This window comes from Anser brachyrhynchus (genome assembly GCF_964034855.1).
Source record: "Anser brachyrhynchus genome assembly, chromosome: 1".
NCBI classification, from domain to species: Eukaryota; Metazoa; Chordata; class Aves; order Anseriformes; family Anatidae; genus Anser; species Anser brachyrhynchus.
Genome location: NC_137694.1, coordinates 188,348,254 through 188,367,949, shown reverse-complemented (window position 1 = coordinate 188,367,949; position 19,696 = coordinate 188,348,254). Strand labels below are relative to the sequence as shown.

Genomic DNA, 19,696 nt, shown 5'->3' with positions numbered 1-19,696 from the left:
TCATATGTACATTGAAGCATTTATTCATAGGCATGTTTATACTGTGAATTTGCAGTTGTCACTGGCACTCAAGATCAGATGCTTTTACTGTAGTAATGCTCATGAGGCACTAGCATGCCTTGCCTATTGCCCTGTCTGTTGCACAGGATACAGGTTTAATAACTTCGGTGTGCTGTATATCCTCCAGTACCTCTCAGTCATTAGAAGAAGGTAGTGTAGATCTTTTCTCATCTGTCTTTATGTTGTCATTGTCCTGTGTGATATAACCTTTTCATTCTGGTTTTCTATATCAAACTTTGAGGTGCTGCAATTCACTCTTCACAGTGTTAGTTATGAATTTGTTACCTTATGGAACGTGCATTTTGTGGTCGTGACTCTGAGAGGGCCTTTGGCCAGTAGTCCTTTCTTTTTGAATCCCCTTAGGAGAGTTGTCCGTCTGACTGTTCTGATGTAGAAGACTTTTTTCTGTCATACTTGCTTAGGACTATCTACAAGTCTTGCAGGATGCTAGAAAAAGTTTTGAATGCTTTGAATATCATAATTCAGTTGAGATGCTCTGCTCAAGTGGGATTGAGACTTTCTGACTCAGTCCACTACTACTTTATTGTGGTAGCTGCTGTGATAGCTGTTAGGTTACCTTCTGTCTCTTCTCTAAACGAATGAGGTAGGCTGTAGGTTTGGAGAACATTGTGGCTATTTGACTGCAAATCTTTATTTTCACTTGTTTTTTGGAAAAAGTGCACTTCTTTCTATTCTCTTGACAGCAAGACTCTACACTGCAGTGTCCAAAGAAGGAATAATAGCTTACTCTGCAATTGTGCTGGTCTCAGATGTAGCAGTTAACATGGATTTTGTGACCAGTCTTCTGTTTTTCTGAATACAGGATTTGAACCAAGGAAAGGATTGGGGGGGTAGAAGGAACTCTAGCTGTGTTCAAGATAGTTAGAAAATATCCAGCCCTGAGGCATGTTTAAAATCTCAGTTTTTACATGCACAAAACATCTACACATCAACAATCAGATGCATATTAACAGCAACGTTATGAAGAAATAATAGGCCCACATGTAGCTATGTTTTATCTTAATGTATGCTAACCTTAAATTTTGATCTTTCCTTTTGTAGTAGAAAATATTCAAGTAGTAGGAAAATGTGTTTCTTGAGAGTCTTTTGATGCATCTTTCTTTTGCTTTTTAGAGAAACTCTTGTCACTTCTGCCAGAGTATGTTGTTCCTTATACTATACATCTTCTAGCTCATGACCCAGATTATGTCAAAGTTCAAGACATTGAACAACTCAAGGACATTAAAGAGTAAGACTACTTTTAATACTGTTGTTTGAGAGGATTATAATAATTTAATTTTTATTTTTAGTAAAATTTTAATTTAAAAAAGTACACTTATACGTTGTCCAGTATGTGTAACGATGGCAGTTATTTCTGTAAAATATTGTTAGAAATGGTATATATGCATTTTTTAATGCTCTGCAGTATCTTACAGAAGAACCTACACTTTCTGCTCATCTTAACCTTCATTTCTTTCTTCTAATGAATTTGTTTGCTGGAGTTGAAATTGCTTAAATCTGTAATACCAGTAAAACTATACCAAGCAACTTTCTGAAATGTGATTTTTTTAAATTATTTTTTTATTTTTAAGGGTGGGAATTTTTTTGGCATATTCATGAGAAGTACTCCCTTTCTTCTTAGGTGTTTGTGGTTCATACTAGAAATACTGATGGCTAAAAATGAAAACAACAGTCACGCGTTTATCAGAAAAATGGTAGAAAACATCAAACAGACAAAGGATGCTCAAGGACCAGATGATGCAAAAATGAATGAAGTACGTGATACTTTATGATTGGAATCTGTATTTAATTTTGGCCTGGTTCTGGAAATGAGATGCTTTGTTTCTGTCTCGGTAACATTATTAAACATTACTTTTAGATAGAAGTAAACTGAAATTTTTACTCTTTTTAATTTGTCCAGTTTTTCTGCTTTGTAATATTTCATTTGAAAAGTGCAAGACAGTAAGCTTAGTGTAGGAAGAAAAATACATGCATGAAATGTCTCCAGTTTGTACTGTGTAGCGAATGTATCAAACCCTGGTCTTGTTTTTGAGGTTTTTGTATCACATAATACATACATTTGTCACTTCTCTGCTTTTCCCAAATAGTTTTTTTTTGGCTTTGTCTTTGAAACCATGGCATGCATTATTCGTAAGTGTAGAAAGATCATGGAAGCTAGCTTTGTTTAACTGCTGAGTGTGCCGTGCTTTTGTCTTCTGCTCCTACGTTTTAGTACCTGGTGATACACTGCTTAATATGGATGCTACTGTTAAATGTTTAAGATACTTGTTTTAAATCTGAGCTCTTGTAGTTCTGTGCTTGGGTTGAGCTGCAGCTCTGTGGAGAAGGAGCTGGGGAGTCCTAGTGGACCGCAGGTTAACCATGAGCCAGCAATGTGCCCTTGTGGCCAAGAAGGCCAATGGGATCCTGGGGTGCATTTGGAAGAATGTTGCCAGCAGGTCAAGGGAGGTGATCCACCCCCTCTACTCAGCCCTGGTGAGGCCTCACCTGGAGTATTGTGTCCAGTTCTGGGCTCCCCAGTACAAGAGGGACATGGGGCTCCTGGAGAGAGTCCAGATAAAGACTATGAACATGATGAGGGGACTGGAGCACCTGTCATATGAGGAGAGGCAGAGAGAGTTGGGCCTGTTTTGCTTGGAGAAGAGAAGACTGAGAGGGGATCTTATCAATGTGTATAAATATCTGAGGAGAGGGTGTCAAGAGGATGGGGCCAGACTCTTTTCAGTGGTGCCCAGCAACAGGACAAGAGGCATGGAGCATGAATTGAAACACAGAAGTTCTAGCTGAGTATGAGAAAACACTTTGTTACTGTGAGAGTGACAGAGCACTGGAACAGGTCACCCATGGAGGCTGTGAAGTCTCCTCTGGATATATTCAAAACCCACCTGGATGCCATCCTGCGCAATGTGCTCTAGGTAACCCCGCTTGGCAGATGGGATTGGGCTAGGTGATCTCCAGAGGTACCTTCCAGCCTCAACCATTCTGTGATTCTGTGAAGATTTGCAATGAACTTCTGATTATTTTTTATTTTTTTTTACAGAAACTCTACACAGTCTGTGATGTAGCAATGAATATCATTATGTCAAAGAGTACAACATACAGTTTGGAATCCCCTAAAGACCCTGTACTTCCAGCACGATATTTTACTCAACCTGACAAGGTATACCTTGGAGTTTAATTTCTCTTGAGATAAATCTGTTTAAGTCTTTGTTAGTTGTAATGTGAGAGCTCTGTAGATCTTGGCAACTTTAGACTTCTCCCTGTCTTAATTTAGTTGAAGATACATGTATGTGTGTTTTCGTAAGAATTTGTATACGTACATACAAACACTGCTTTCTTTTTTCTTTTTTTTTTAAGGAGATGTTCAGGTTAAAATTTCAAAAGTATAAAAGATATAAAGAAAATCTTCTAGTACTACCTCCAAAATGTATATATCTTATTCATTGACTTTGTTGTTGTTGTTTTTTCCCTTCTTTACAGAACTTCAGTAACACCAAAAATTATCTTCCTCCAGAAATGAAGTCATTTTTCACTCCTGGAAAGGTCTGTATATATATATGTGTGCATAGATATATAAATATATATATATATAATTATTATTTAAAAAATAATAATAGTAAAAAGAATAACTGACCTGTACAGTTTAAAAAACAAGCACAAAAACAACACTTCAAGTTGAGGTTAAATATGTTTTTCCTGCCTGAAGGTTTTTATAAACCAAAAATAAACAAGTAGAGAGAATGAGACGGATAGAAGGAAAGACTGCTACTATGTATGCAGTGGTGGTGGTAGTAGGCAAAGCCTGAAGTCTTTTAAAAACAGAGACAAAAAAATGTCCAGTGAGAGTTTGAATGTCTCTGTGCTTTTGAGCTCTTTCTGTATTCGCTTATTGATTAATGTTAAACTGTAAACACAGACATGTAAGTTCTTAAACTGTATTTAGTTCTCCAATGTTTCTTATGTTTTGGAGAGGATATGCTGTTTTTTTCATACTTAGAGCAGAGTGAATCTTTTATAGCCGGACTTAATTTTATACTTTAATGAAAATAAAATCAGCACATCAGTGGTGTGTATCTGGGAAAAAGGAACATTCAAAGCTGCTATGATGTGCGTGTCGAACAGTGTGGGTTTTGGTGTGTGTGTTTGTTTGTTTGTCTTGGTGCTGTCACCAATTTGAGACATAGCTAGAATCTAATACCTCAACAGAAAATGGATCATCCTAGATATTGTGAAATCGGGGGAATGGTCTTAAATCGTTCAACATTTTTGTACACAGGTGTTTGGCATAAAGGAACATTGTCTTTAGGAGTAACTGAATCCTTTCAACTCTCTCAAAAGTTAGTATGAGCTAGAGGTATTTGGCATATCTGAAAGATAATCCACTTAAATAAATAAACTGAAGCTCACCACTGTCTGGAAATTTTGGCTCCTATTAAAAGCCTAACCATTTTCAAATCTCTGTGCATGAAGCATCAGTTGTCTCCAGAATATTTGCTTTTGAGGTTCTCATTCATTTCCAGTTGAAGCTAGCATGGTTTGCCATTACAGCTAAGCCAGTTTAATGGCTTGATGCTGAAATTACTGTCCTACTGCTATTTCTGTTTTGCCAGTTCAGGTGTTTATCTAATCCAAATGGCAAGCTGGTTCAGGCAGCCACATCAGCTGAAAGCAAACCGTACAAAAGGTGCTGAAATGACTTACTGCAAGGTCAGGTGAGCACCCAGTAAGAAGAGGACAGAGTTATAGGGGTTGAGGAAAGAATATTGGTTTTGGTGGCAGCTAGGTATTTGATTGCAGCTCTGTCAATTTCCTTCTCTTGTCATAACTTTGATATTTAAATGTTTATTGCGTCATATTATAGTTAAGATACTGATCACAGAAAGTGAAATGTGTGAATAAGCATAGTACATGTTAACAATATCTAAATGTGTAGCTTAAAATAAAGGAAATATATTTTTGGTTTCAGCCCAAAGCAGCCAATGTTCTTGGAGCAGTTAACAAGCCTCTTTCGTCAGCAGGCAAGCAGTCTCAATCCAAATCTTCACGAATGGAAACTGTAAGCAATGCCAGCAGCAGTTCAAATCCAAGCTCTCCAGGAAGGATCAAAGGGAGGTTGGTAGTTAACAAAGGGGCTTTGATATTTCAAGTATTTGTAATGGAAACTTTGAATATTTCTATAATGTTTTCTAAGTGGGAAACAGAATTATATTCTCTTATTTTGAAGTAAAGTTATAGTAGCACATTGTATAATGAAAACCATGAATTTGGCTTTCTAAACCCAGAAATAAAGTTGCTGTTAGAGAGAAGAAGAGGAGGAAAAATGTTCAAGTACAATCACAGAAACAGAATCAAATCACATCCATAGATGGTTGAAGGAGGGAAGGAGAGCCTCATACTTTTTTTAATATATATATCACTTTTCCTTTTAATACATATATATATACACACACACATCTGCATGTACTAGGAACTTTGTAGCCTGCTGTAATGTTAACATGTCATAGACAATGAGGACTGGTAGGCCAGTGTGGTGATCTGGTATTAACTTCCTCCTCTATAACTCGTCCTGCACTTTGCTGGAAGTAGCAGATAAACATTTCTGGATTTTAGTTTCTGTGGTGGAAGGGGTGAACATACTGCAGTGTTAGAGTTGTCGTCCTCTAATTAGCTATCTGTAAAATTTATACTTTATTTAGTGCCAGTTTTCTTATTTTTTTCTTAAGTTATCAATCTCTGTGTCTTATGTTTGTTTGTTTAACCATTAACAATTGTATAGTCCCCACTATTCATCTTTCCTCACAGAAAGACTGAGAGAAAATTATATTTGAAACTAAGACTAAAATCATTTGATTCTTCTGTGACTATTTAATATGTAATGTTAGTCTGAATTTTGTGCAGTGCTTTTCAACAAATACTTACAACTTCATGAAAATCACACAGACTTATTTCTTACAAGTCACACAAGTTCATATGCAGAAATACACTACTGGCTAAAGACAGATTAGAATCCAGCTTCTTCATATCCTGTGAAATTAATCTGAGACTCTTACTGTTCTACATCCAGTCTATTTAAAAAAATACTGCACTTGCAGCCTAACCTATTCTGTCATCTTCATGGTTTCCCCAGCTCACCTAAGTTAAACTGATTGGTCAGGTTTCTCACATCTCTCAAGAAACCTGAAACTCTAGATGGGGGCTTGGGGAGCAGAGTCCCTCCCTCTCTAAGAAAAGAGCAAGATCAGGACCTCCTGATGCAACTTAACTACAAGTCTATGGGGCCTGATGACATGCCTCTCAGGGTCTTGAGGGAATTGGCAGATGTAGTCACCAAGCCATTCTTCATCATATTTAAAAAGTCATGGCAGTCAGGCGAAGTCCCCCGTGACTGGAAGAAAGGAATCACTCCCATTTTTGAAAAGGGTGGAAAGGAGGACCTGGGAAACTACAGACCAATGAGCCTCACCTCTGTGCCTAGCAAGATCATGAAATGGATTCTCCTGGATGCAGTGTTAAGGCACATGCAGGGCAAGGAGGTGATCTGAGACAACAAGCATGGCTTCACTAAGGGCAAATCATGCCTGACCAATCTGGTGGCCTTCTGTGATGGAGTGACTGTATCGGTCAATAAGGGAAGACCAACCAATGTCAGCTACTTGGACTTCTGTAAGGCTTTTGACACTGTCCCACGTGACATCCTAATATCTAAATTGGAAAGATACGGATTTGAAGGGTGGATCATTCAGTGGATAAGGAGTTGCCTTGACGGTCACACCCAGAGAGTAGTGGTCAATGGTTCTATGTCCAGGTGGAGGCCAGTGACAAGCGGTGTCCCTCAGGGGTCGGTCTTGGGGACTGGTGCTTTTCCATGTCTTCATCACAGAATCACAGAATTGTAGGGGTTGGAATGGACCTTGAGAGATCATCAGATCCAACCCCCAAAATGAGATAGACAGGATCGAGTGCACCCTCAGCAAGCTTGCAGATGACACCAAACTGAGTGGTGGGGTTGATACCAAAGAAGGAAGAGATGCCATTCAAAAGGACCTGGACAGGCTGGAGAAGTGGGCCCATGTCAACTGGTTGAGGTTCAACAAGTCCAAGTGCAAGGTGCTGCACCTGGGCTGGAGCAATCCCAGACACAAGTACAGACTGGGAGAAGAACTCACTGAGAGCAGCCCTGTGGAGAGAGACTTTGGAGTTCTGGTGGATAAAAGGCTCGACATGAGCCAGCAGTGCGTGCTTGCATCCCAGAAGGCCAACTGCATCCTGGGCTGCATCAACAGAGGCATGACCAGCAGCAGGTGGAGGGAGGGGATTGTGTTCCTCTCTGTTCTGCCCTTGTGGGACCCCACCTGGAGTGCTGCGTTCAGGTCTGGGGCCCCCAGCACCAGAAGGATGTGGGGCTGCTAGAGCGGGTCCAGAGGAGGGCCACAGAGATGATCAGAGGGTTGGAGCGCCTCTCCTATGGGGGCAGGCTGAGAGAGCTGGGGCTGTTCAGCCCAAAAAACAGAAGGTTCCAGGGAGACCTCATTGTGGCTTTTCAGTACTTAGGGGCATCTTATAAAAAGGATGGAGAGGGACTTTTTACTCGAGTAGATAATGATAGGACAAGGGGGAATGGTCTTAAACTAAAAGAGGATAAATTTAGACTAGACCTTAGGAGGAAATTCTTCACTGTAAGGGTAGTGAAGCACTGGCACAGGTTACCCAGAGAGGTTGTGGATGCCCCATCCCTGGAGGTGCTCAAGGCCAGGCTGGATGGGGACTTGGCCAACCTGATCTAGTGGGTGGCATCCCACTAGGCTGGTTGGAACTAGGAGATCTTTAAGGTCCCTTCCAACCCAAGCCATTCTATGATTCAGTATGCATGGTATTTCCTATTTAATATGACTGAATACATACCCACAAGCTTACATCTGTTAAGGTGATGTATAAAACCTGCTGTAAGTTATTGCAATTTTTTTTTACTTGTAGACGTAAGAATGTTTTTCTCTGTCCAGGCAGTGCCCAGGACAGGGAGTTGAGAGCTCGTGTATCTGAATACCACTTGTCTTTTTAATGCATAGCATATTTATTTTCTGTAAAAAGATCTGCACTCTTAAAAGCAACTTTTTTCCCTTATTCCAGCCTCAGGGCAGATTAAAAAAAAAAAAACAAAAACAAAACACTACTCTTGTGTATTGGCTTTTGTATATTACCTTTTTATATGTGGGTCTCAGTGTTTTATATATGCAGGAAGTACCATTGTCCACATTTACATATGTAGAAACTGAAATAAAAGTGTAATTGCTTACATATTATATGCTGCCATAAATAACAAAAAGCTGAGGGATGAACTGCTCTCTGAAATTTAAATTTGCTGCTCGGTTGCCTGGACCTCACCATAATGAAGTGTTTACGTTTTAGTTGGTCTTTGGGGATCTTTGATTGGAATATGAAGTTTATGCAAATGTATACAAATACACAAATCTCTTCTATCTCCTTAAGGCTTGTCTGTATCAAAAAGCTCAGTTTTAACTGAGAAAGATGATCAATTTGGCTTATGATTGACATCCTCGTTCTGAGAATTAGGTGCTCTATTTTGTGATATTATGTGATAACTATAGTACCCAGAGAAAAAGGTTCTCTCTGCCAGATTTGGCTTAGGAATAGATTTCTTCTGAAGGTTGTTCTTAATATATATATTTTTTAATAATTGCCTGCTATATTATAATAATGAAGAGAACAAATGTTTATTGATTCTAGGCTTGACAGTACTGAAATGGACCACAGTGAAAATGAAGACTTCACACTGACTTCGCCGTTACCAGGGAAGAAAACTGACAAAAGGGACGACACTGATCTTGTAAGGGTGAGCTGTTTGGTTGCGTTACAGATGTTAGTTTCACTTTAAATCACCAAGACTTTAAAATAAAAATTAAATTAATGTGCTGGTATTTTGTATGATTCAGGAAAACGTGTTCTTCTAATCCAGATATTTTACATGAAACTGAGTTAATTTTGTAAACTACTGAAAAGCGTGCTTAGAGTTAGAGGTGAAAATGTGATGAAAAAAATTTCCAATTTGTCTGTTTTACATGTGTACCATACGTTACCTTTGCATCATATTGACCATTTTTGTAAGCTTTCAAGATTGCCAATTACAATTTGCAAGATATAGACGGGAACAGATTCTGCTAGAATTAGGTCGATGACAATTAGTCCATGATTTGCCTCATGTTCAGGATTCATTGGTGAAGTATTTGTTACATCGTTCAAGTTGATAGCTAGCTTGGGCTTCTGTTCCCCAGTATACTGTAGGTTTTTTGTGTGTGGTTGATGGTTAGTTAAAATGTAGCTGTGGAAGAATTAATTGGATTAACTTGAATGATCAGCTATACAGGAATTGTGGGGGAGCACATTAACCTGTCTTAGATTTCAGATTGCCTTCTGAGGTTGTAAAATTCTGTTTCATATATGGTTTCTTTGCTTGTAGCTAGCAAAGTGGTAATACCTCAATTGCAGTGTTGATACATTATAATTCTCACCTTTTTTGGTATTGTCCCATCACTGATGCTAAGGCATGTTCTCCTTTTCCAGCCAGCTGTGTTTTTCTTTCAACAGCTCTAAGGAATAGCAACTGCCAGTTCTCTGGTTATCTTGAATAGCAAGAGGGCATCATGATTTGACATTGGATTTAGAAATTCAGAGAAGAGTTTTCTGAATAGCCATATGGATTCTGTTTTTTTGCGTATAACTTGTACTTGAAGGCAGGAAAAATGCTTGGTTCTGAGTAGTAGATATTACAAGTATAAGTTGTAGCATGGTTTTATTCTGTCTGATTGTGTGCTGTATGATTTGCCACAGGCTTTAAGTCAGAGTAAGCTAGCTAACTGATAGTTATAGACCTAATGCATTTACTGAAATTATAAACAGGCTAAACATTTAATCTCAAGCAATATTTACGTGTGTGTTATATCAGAATACAGCAGAAAAACACCAAAGAAAAGTCTTAATTCTAAGAACCGTTCAAATAAGAAGACTTTCATATGCCACTAGTGAACTTCATTTTTTGTTCCTCATTAACTTCTGGCAGTCTGTAGTAATTGTAGTAATTTGGGATATGCATGAAAAATGATACAAACAAGATCATATGTATTACAACTGTATTTTCTGAAATCTATTAAGGATGTGCTATATCTGATGTCACTGCTAGTTGTCTGACTGCTAGACTGTCTGACACTTGGACTGTGCACTTAGTCATATGGTCTAAACTTTTGGGTAGACCTGTGTGGTGCCAGGAGTTGGACTTGATCCTCATGGGTCCCTTCCAACTCGGGATATTCTATGATTCTCTATTTTTCTGTTATGTCAGTCTGTTGTGTTTTTCTGGGTTGCTTGGAACATAGAAGGCTACTGCCTAGTAAAAATACCCTGAATTTTTGCTTGTCTTGAAGTGTAGATAACCAATTAAGCTGTAGTATCTTGTAGGAAACCGACATGTAATGAAACAAGAAAAATAAGGAATCTTTTGTCAGTTTAAAAAAATCCCTATCCTTAAGCACAATATTTCATAGTATAACCTTGGAATTTGCTTTCTTACATTTGGCTTTCCTTTCAACTTTAGATTTTTCAGACCAATCTTGCCATCTAGATACATGCATTCTTTCTAAAAACAAACTTTAAATGATGTAACACCAACTAATATGTGTAAGTTGTTAGTAAACTTCACTTATTTTAATTACAAAACTATTTTAGCAGTTTAATTCAGATTAGGGAAAGTAAGGCAGTTGTTGAAAGCTCTAATTCTTTTGCTACAGATTAACAACTTTGTTTAAAAAAGAAAAAAAAATAGTTTCTGTTCTGATATGTTGCGTCAGCTGTAAATCTGAAAGGTCTGAGAGTCCAAACGGCTGCTGACATGCAGTAGTTCAGAAGATATAGGTTGAATTCATAACTGACAAAACTTAAGTGATAAAGCAAATATAATGCAGTATTTCACATACTTCTGAGGGCATTTGTATGTCATTTTGAATATGTAAGCAAGCTGCTCAAGGTGATTCAGAATTCAGTTTTGTTTCTTTAGGGCTAGGGAGCAGACTATAACAAGTACTAACAGAGAAGCAGAATTTCCGCTGGGGACCAGAAAGTCCAGGTTTTAGAGATGTCACTATTATTTAGGTTATTTGTCCAGATTATAGCATAGAATAATATACTAGTTCTAAGGCTTCAGAACACTTCACCTGAGGGAGAAACTTTGCTCTGAGACTCATAGATACAACTGTACTTACCTGGTAAAAGCAGTTGCAATGTGACAGATGGGAACTTTCACTGCAAAAGCAAATAGAATAGGGAATAACAATAGCTGTGATCTAGATCAACAGTTTTGTCACTGAAACCATGAACTGGCATAATATGTCGTCATTGTTCAAACATTCTCCTTAACAGTTTCTTTAACAGTTTCTGTTCTGAAAGCTTATGATTCAGAAAGGGTTCTACCTTTCTTCTAATGTAATATTTTGCTGAGCAGAACAAATATTGAGTCTCAGTGCAACTGTGGTAGCAGTGCTTTGGCAACTACTACTAATTCTTGTGCTTTCCTCTACAGTTACAAATCCAAGTTGCCCACCACCTCCTGTATTTAATGCCTTGCCACTGCTGGCATGGGACTGTGCAGGGCATAAACACCCCACAACTCAAAACAGAGCTTAAGCATCAAATTGACCATTCCCATCCTATATATTATCTTTATATTTTCCTAATGATAAAAATGTAGGTATGAATGTTTAAACCAATTGCGTTTGCCATAGTTGAGGATACAGAGGAGGAAGACCTAATATACTTCTGTGATTTAACTGTTCATCTTTGAAATAATCTTTCTCTCTGGTTTAGCATTTTATATATATACATACATGTTTTTATACTTTTGAAAAGGTTTTAGAAATGAATACGGTAGCCAATCTCAATTTCTTGTGTAACCTGAAGGCTCTTTGTCTTGTTGCGGGGAGGTCTGTAGCTTTTGTGTGTGTGACGGTTCAATATGGCAGTTTAATTTTTTAACTTAAAGATGTGATCTTAACTTTTCAGTCAGAGATTGAGAAGCCTAGAGGAAGGAAGAAACCAGCTATCACAGACTCAGAAGAGAAACTAAGCATAGATGACCTGAATAAACTGGGACAAGAGCAGAAACTTAGAGGTAGTCAACGGGGAAGGAAGAGACCTGCAGTTGTTTCAGAATCTGATGAAACACAATGGCAAGAGGAAAAAAGGCTAAAAGATGATGTAATAGAAAGTGAGGATGAACAGAACAGTCCACCAAAGAAAGGGAGAAGAGGACGCCCTCCCAAAGCAAATAATGGGGGAACACCAAAGGAAGAACCACCAGCAAAGTCATCAAAAAGGAGCAAAAAAAAACAAACGCCAGCAGCAGCAGTAGAAGAGGAGGAAGAGGAGGAAGAAAGGCAAACTGAAAACATCGAACAAAAGCCCAAAGGCAGGCAAAACAGGACAACGAAAAGAACACAGCAGAGGTAAGTCTGTCATCTTGTAAGCTGCATCATTTTTATCCTTGGACATTAGTTATAATTTGATACTTTGCAATTTGGGTCTTCCTCAAAACAGAGCAGAACCATCTGAAACTAGTACAGTTGAATCAGCACAGTCTACGCCACAGAAAGGACGAGGAAGGTCATCAAAAACACCACCATCACAGCAAAAAAAAGTGTAAGTGGTGAATATTTTCTGAATTTGTGTTTAGTAAAAATTTAAAATATGCCTCTGTGCCCCCAAACAATCATTTCCTGAAAACATTTCAGAATACTTTAATTGACAGTTATCAAAATAAATTGCCACTGTTATTTCTAAAGTGTTTTCCCCAGCTGCTTCTCCTAGAGCATCTCAAACTAGAGCAAATAGGCTACAAGTAAATTTAATGTGCTCAGGTAACATTATACGTAGCTTTGCTCTTCTAGGAGAAAAGTCAATAAAGTACGTGAGGGCCTTGAGGATAAGGCTTTATTAGGACTCCAGGAGCAAAAAGTGTTCCTGTTTGTTCTAGACAGGGAGGAAGAATCAAATTGTTACTCTTCACAATACCATTTCACCACAGTAAATCTGTTCTGATTCTCCTTAAATGAAATGTCAGTGACTTTCTAATTTGTGGCCTCCTCCTTGTAAGGTAATGTATTATCCACTTGAATCATTTCCAAATGAATAAAATGTGCTTATAGTCTATGGATAATAGTTCTAGAAAATTTTCAGGTGTGTTGAGCTACAAAATAAAGGTAAATTCTGTGGCTGGCTTCATTTTCTTGTGCTTACTGTAGAAACTACAGGTATCTCTGCCTTTTCTATACATGTACATGCAATATATGTAAAGCAGATGTGTACAAGTGGACAGAAAAATAAAAACTGGAACATGGAAAAGATTTGCAACATACTTCTCCAGGACCTGGTGTTAAATGCCTTAGGGCATGACTTACACGCATCTTTGGTTTGGCATTCTGTATTATTCTGTTGCCACTATTGTTTTTCTAGCTTCTGGGCTTAGCATCCTGTTGATCTTCCTCTGACAGGATCCAGATTTGTGTCCAATTTGCCTATCCCTAGCAGTCTTTTTTTTTTTTCTACATGCCTGAACTCCTTGCTACACAAATTTCTACCCGCTGCTTTGGCATTTTGCACCCACAGTATCCCAACCTTTCCAGTGTTCTGTTTCCTACCTCTTTTCACTCATATGTGAAGAGATGAACCTAGCTTGTTAATAATTCTCCTGTTTCCTTTTCAATTCTGTTACTTCTGCCAGTGTCTTGAAAAGCTTCAATTGGGCTATTCTGTATTGTTTTTTCAAAGGATGTCAGGTTGCTTGGTTGGTGCTGAAACTCCAACTGTACTATAATTATTATGTGTAATTCAGAGGTTTTATTCTAAACCGATTTTATCATGGTTCTCATGACTGAACATTCCCATCACATGTATGGTTTGAAGCTGTCAGAGAATGGTTGTTTTGGATCTTTATGACCCCCACTGGGGATTGAAGCCTGCTGTCTGCCTGAAAGAGCATTTCTGGTTTGAGTTCATCCGAAACCTCACCTAGTTTGGGTGCACCGAGACAGCTTCTCAAACCAAGCCAAAGTGCAGTAAGTGGGATGATTCAGTGATTTGATTTCAAACTCTGCTAATGACACTAACCAAAATGGTAATGTGAGTGCAGCTGTAGTTTTGGATACATATCCAGTTGTCTTTTTTATTTTTAATTTTCTTTTAAGGTCGGGAGGATGTAGGGGAGACTAGTTCTCATTTTCAGCAGCTGGAATGTTTTTTTTGCTCATGGTTCAGCTCTAATAACTGACTTAAGATATTGTTGAGTGATTGTTCTTGATTATCCTGATTAAGGTAGTATCCCGATTATCCCTAGCTCTTAGCATGAGCTAGCTTGGAAGATTTGCTTTTAGGTCCACTATAGTGTTAATTTCATAAATAGCAACATGCGAGTTCTTCTAGGTCTGTAAAAATATACATGCAACTACTTAAATTCTGTGGTGTATAAACTGCTAAAGAAATAGAAGACATCTATTTGTTCAGAAGAAGAAATAAATAAAAGTTGCTGTCTGTTTGCCTTTTCCTGGTCACTGGTTACTGTTGTGTGTCAGCCTTCTTGGCATGTGTTCAGACACTGAAGAGAAATATCTGTCCTGTCTGTAGATGCAAAAATGGTTCAACGTTGTACTCCTGGTTCTTTATTCTGGAAGAATTTGGTTTCCAGTTGCTGTTGCTCATCCTCCTACTTACACCTCTAGTGTTCTTTCTACAGATAAATTAGAAAGGCATATAATATGTACTATATAAATGGAAATTTTAAGGCTGCTGTTCTTACAAAGAGGAATGTTTGTTCTCTTCCAGAGTTTATACATGTGCAGACCCATATGGCGTGAAACTGATCTTTTTTTCCTTCTGATTTTAGCCGTGCAGGACGTTCCAAACAAGCAGCCAGTAAGGAGAATGAATCTAGTGAAGAGATGGATGTATTTCAGAGTACTTCACCTGTCAGTGATGACATTCCCCAGGAAGAAGTAATGGAAGAAGAGGAAGTCTCCACAATCAATGTAAGAGAAATTCCTTAGCTTTTTTTTCTTTTTTTAATCTGTAGTGTCCTCTCTGTATTGACTGACTTCCCCTGTTCTTGTAAGTGTCCCCGTAACTTAACCTTCCTTCTTGAAAATGAATGAGGTGTTTGCCACCTCTGTGTTTTATAGTGGCACTGCAGTGTAGTTTCTTATACAATCTGCATTTCTCAGAGAGAAAATATCAGTTTTTGTCAAGTATCTTAAATATTGAATTCTGTGTAGCTTTTTTAATCTGAGTTGCATCATGGGAATTATTTTCTAGGCAGCTCGTACCTATTTTTGTCAGCTAGATTATAATAGTGAGTTATGTTTCTTTATGCAAAAGAGGAATGCAAAATGATTAGCATCAGATAACAGTTACAGAAACTTGGAGCAGAATTCTAAACCATTTTTTTCCTCTTACCAGCATATGCAAATATGTTAAAATAAGTTTATGTATTTAATTCCTACAAGTATGTTAGAGGTGTTAGTAGTAATACTGAAGATGTAATTGAGAATGTCTTTCAACAACTCTGATGATTGAAGTATCTGAGGATCTGAGGACACTAGATTGTTTTTTTAACACTTGAAAGATGCAGGCTTACTAATACTAAAATTTATGTCCAGGCCATTGATCAAGGCTTGCACCTATGATAAAATGAGTGATTAATGATACTGTATACAGTTACTTAAATACTATGATGAAGTAAGCATTTTTCCCATAAACTACGTTTATTCTTGACTTTTTTCATAACTTATTTTTTCTGTTAAATATTTAAAATTCTTTTTCCCCCAAACAGGTGCGTCGCAGAACTTCGAAAAGGGAAAGGCGATGAGTGAGCATGTAGTTATCAGCCTTCCAGGTGAAAGCTTTGAAGAATGCTTTTAATATAAAGCTTGAGACTGAACGAAGCTGTTAGTGCACAAATGGGGTTGCTGAAAAAAGACAAAGCCTATTTTACTTTTACTGCCCCTGCATTTGCAGTCCCTAGGTCACAAGCTTTAGCCACACACATGTTGATATCATTAACTGTGGATTTTTGTGAAGTGTAATGTGCGCTGGCTTTGTAGACATATGAACTAAAGAAGAATACTGTAAATAGTTCTTTTTTTAATGTTTCTGACTTCTAAAGTGCTTGTATAGCTTTTATCCGCGGCTTTAAACTGACAGTGCCCCACTGTTTATTGGATCTATTGATTTAAAAAGGAACAGAGTTTGTTAAAAATTGATCTCAAGCAATATCTGTCAGTGTTCGTATTTGTACTCTTGTTGACATTTAACTGTGAAAAAAAATCAGTTGAACAAATAGTGCCACTTTTGCCACTATTTGTTAAGAAGAAGAAGAAGAAATGCAATAGTGTTTGTTTCCTTCATGAATCTAACCTAGTGTTTACCTTTAGGCACCTACCTATCATCAGAGGTGCTAAATTACTTTCTTTTACAGTTGAACAATGTTGGATAGAATAATACAAGAGATGCAAATTGTGGAAGAAGTTGTTTGACTTGTTTTACGCCTCAGTATTGATTCCAGACTTTTCTGGACTTCTAGTGGCATTGAAAATTCAAAAAGGATTTAAAATATTATAATTTTAAAAGTGTGTTATTAAATAATGTACTGAATACCCTCCCCATTTTATCTTCCCCATCAGTTTTTATTAATCTACTGTATCAATAAAATTCTGTAACTGAGTTTTTAATAGTCTAGTATGTTAATGTGTATAGATATTTCCTTCTGAACATGATGTTCACAAAGAGCAAATTATTACTACATTATAATATGAAATCTGATATATAAACATTAGTGAAAATACAGTTCTTATTACAATGTAAAGTTAATCACAAAGAAAAATTTTATTGATGCAGTGTGTCTTTATAAAGCTGTTCTTGAGAGCCAAGTGTTTTGTATTTTATAGTGAAGTTGCATGTTTATGAAAAATGTGCTGAAAATGGGATGTAATGTTTTTTTGGAAACTCGTATCTAGCAGTAGTATATGGTAGGTTGCCTCATGAGAGAACCTTCTATTGAAAGTTTATTGTACTTTTCTCTTTTTTTTTTGTGAGCCAAATTTTTTTGGTATGAAGAGCTAAGATTTTGTTGAATGATTGCAGTCAAGTTGTTGATGATTGCAGTCAAGGTATTCAAGATTTGAATGAAGCTCCATTTTTATTTTATGCTACCGTAGAGAAGGTTGTATTTGTGTTTTTAGGTATAATCTGAAAAAAAAAAGAAACAAAATACTTAGTCAGTATCCTGTATGCAGTTTTACAGTTTACAAACTGTGTCTTTGAAAACCAAAATGTATAGGTTACTACACTATGCTAAGCCAAGCACATACTATAATTTCAGGTGCTGTTCTCCCTCTGGTTCCCCACCGTTGACAACATATGAAAAAATCAATTTCTAACTTACAAAAAAGTAATCTCATTGAATAGTGGAGCATTTTCATACAATCCATCAAGAAATATGTTATAGTTGAAAGGTGGCCTGTGAAGATTAGAGGAAAGGATAAGACCGAAGCACGGATTTACCCGTTTCTGAACTATGATATCACTAGTAAAGAAACTTTTAGACTTTTTTCATTATGTATTTTTTCGTTACTGATGTAAAAAGTGTTTTAAACAACTAGATTATTATGCCTCTGCTTAATTCCCCCCTACACCCCAGTATTCAGCTTTTCAACATTTATACCTATAGGTATGAGGGAAATACTGCCTAAAAAGGCCATTATGGTTGGTTTGAATTGACTTTGAAATAGCTGGCACAACTGAACTGGCTTACTTAGGCTTCAGCAGTGCAAATGCAAGTTGTTTTTTTATTTTTTGTTTGTTTTGTTTTGTTTTTCCTTTATGGTATAAAATGATTGAAAACTAGCTTTATATTTTCCTCTTTGACTGAATTGCACTGAAAACATTTATGGAAGATGTATCTTTAAGTCCATTTTATACAAAAATATGAAAAATTGATGTTGAAACTGCTGCAGACTCTTGAGGCTTTATGTGCATAAACATGGTTAGGTTAAACTTCATCAAATATTGATGCACATTACTGATCATAATGTTTAATGTAAATTTTAAACTATAGTTTTGCAATTTAAATGTTGATTTCTTGGGTTATAATGTGTAATTCATTATTTCTTGAGAAATAGGCACAGCAAATATTTCATTCTTATATTCAAACCTCTTCTAAGTTCATTCTCATCTCATAAAGAAAATGAATATTTTATGTACTAACATTTTGAGATCTGCGTACAGTAGCTACAGTAGAGTATAATTATGTATAAAAGATAAATTGCTAACATTCAGTTAGCATGCTCTTCTGCAATGATAATGTTAAGTTTATAAAAATGTACTGTATTACATTAAAAGATCAAATTGAACTCACTGTAACAAGTTCCAGTATGAAATTTTTATGAGATTGCCGAAGTATCTTGCTGTACTTTGCAGCAAATTAAGCTTACTTGTGTTAAATTTCTTCTTCTTGCTGCAGTGCAACAGGAAACTTTCAGTGATCTGTAGTTCATATGTAAAATGCAAACAGTGACTGTAATCTTCATACTAGAATAATTCACTATAATTCCAGAAGCATGTTTTTTTTTTTTACTTTTCACCAACTGAGATTATTAATATTTAGGAGTAGCTAATCCATGAACAGGAAAGAAATAAATGAAATTGCTTGACAGTTGTAGTGTAGGTACGCCTTTTCCACCTAGGATAATCTGGATTCCTATATTAATTATTTTTGACTCTGCCAATTGACTTTATTTTCTGGCAAAACTGAACCCTTTTTCAAATATTCTGTTGTTTGCTGTTTTGACATTTCAATCTATGTGAACAAAACCAGAATTTACAAAAAAGCATTCATATTAAAGACACTTCCACTGAATATGAATATGTTCAATTTGTGACTAACTTGCAAAAAGCTTAGACTTGAAGATTAAATACTTCATTTTGGCATAGCATTTGTCATCTGGTGTTCTCAAGAAAACCCACTTCGTATAGAGCTGTGAGTGCATTTGTATTGCTATTGATTAGTATTTTGCACGTGTAGGTTTTGACACATTATCAAAGTCTGCTTTTGTGAGTGTATACAGTAGGCTTTGGATCCTGCAAGTTTACATCCCTGTGGGTTTGTGGGGTTTAGTTCTTAAAAGCATTTGTCATGTGCAAATATAAGTGCAAATCCATGTACATTGATATGTTTCAATATCCTAACACTTCTGCATACAGGACATGTAATGGAAAGGGAGTATACATGTATATTAAAACATGTATACCCCTGACATACAAAATTATGAGTCTGTAGATGGAAACATTTCTGCAAGCCTGTCTATGTTTAAAAAAAAACATACATATTTTGTAGAGATTGATGTATCTCTACCTCATCAAGGTAGGTGCAGTACATATTTCAAAAATTCTTTGTAAAGTATATACATTCAGGTATACCACCCCATACTTGTCTAAGGCAGCATGTCTACAAACACGTGATTAAGACAAGTAGTTGATGGCCATTATTCTTCTATTAGACTGCTGG

At 36.9% G+C, this 19,696-nt stretch overlaps 1 protein-coding gene across 5 annotated transcripts in view; it reads left to right on the top strand.

Moving 5' to 3' along the window:
* Positions 1-19,044, top strand: part of PDS5B (PDS5 cohesin associated factor B) — a 113,395-nt gene extending 94,351 nt beyond the window's left edge. For 2 of the 5 annotated variants that reach the window (XM_080577413.1, XM_080577415.1), the window contains exons 26-35: positions 1,195-1,309; positions 1,703-1,835; positions 3,122-3,241; positions 3,562-3,624; positions 5,048-5,193; positions 8,827-8,932; positions 12,148-12,590; positions 12,682-12,783; positions 15,023-15,164; positions 15,965-19,044. In XM_080577413.1, the coding sequence (XP_080433539.1) occupies positions 1,195-1,309; positions 1,703-1,835; positions 3,122-3,241; positions 3,562-3,624; positions 5,048-5,193; positions 8,827-8,932; positions 12,148-12,590; positions 12,682-12,783; positions 15,023-15,164; positions 15,965-16,000 (1,406 nt within the window). In that variant the 3' untranslated portion in view covers positions 16,001-19,044. The remainder of the gene's footprint in view (positions 1-1,194; positions 1,310-1,702; positions 1,836-3,121; positions 3,242-3,561; positions 3,625-5,047; positions 5,194-8,826; positions 8,933-12,147; positions 12,591-12,681; positions 12,784-15,022; positions 15,165-15,964) is intronic. The other 3 variants (XM_080577414.1, XM_080577417.1, XM_080577416.1) reach the window with 3 other exon arrangements.
* The last annotated feature ends 652 nt before the right edge of the window (positions 19,045-19,696 follow it).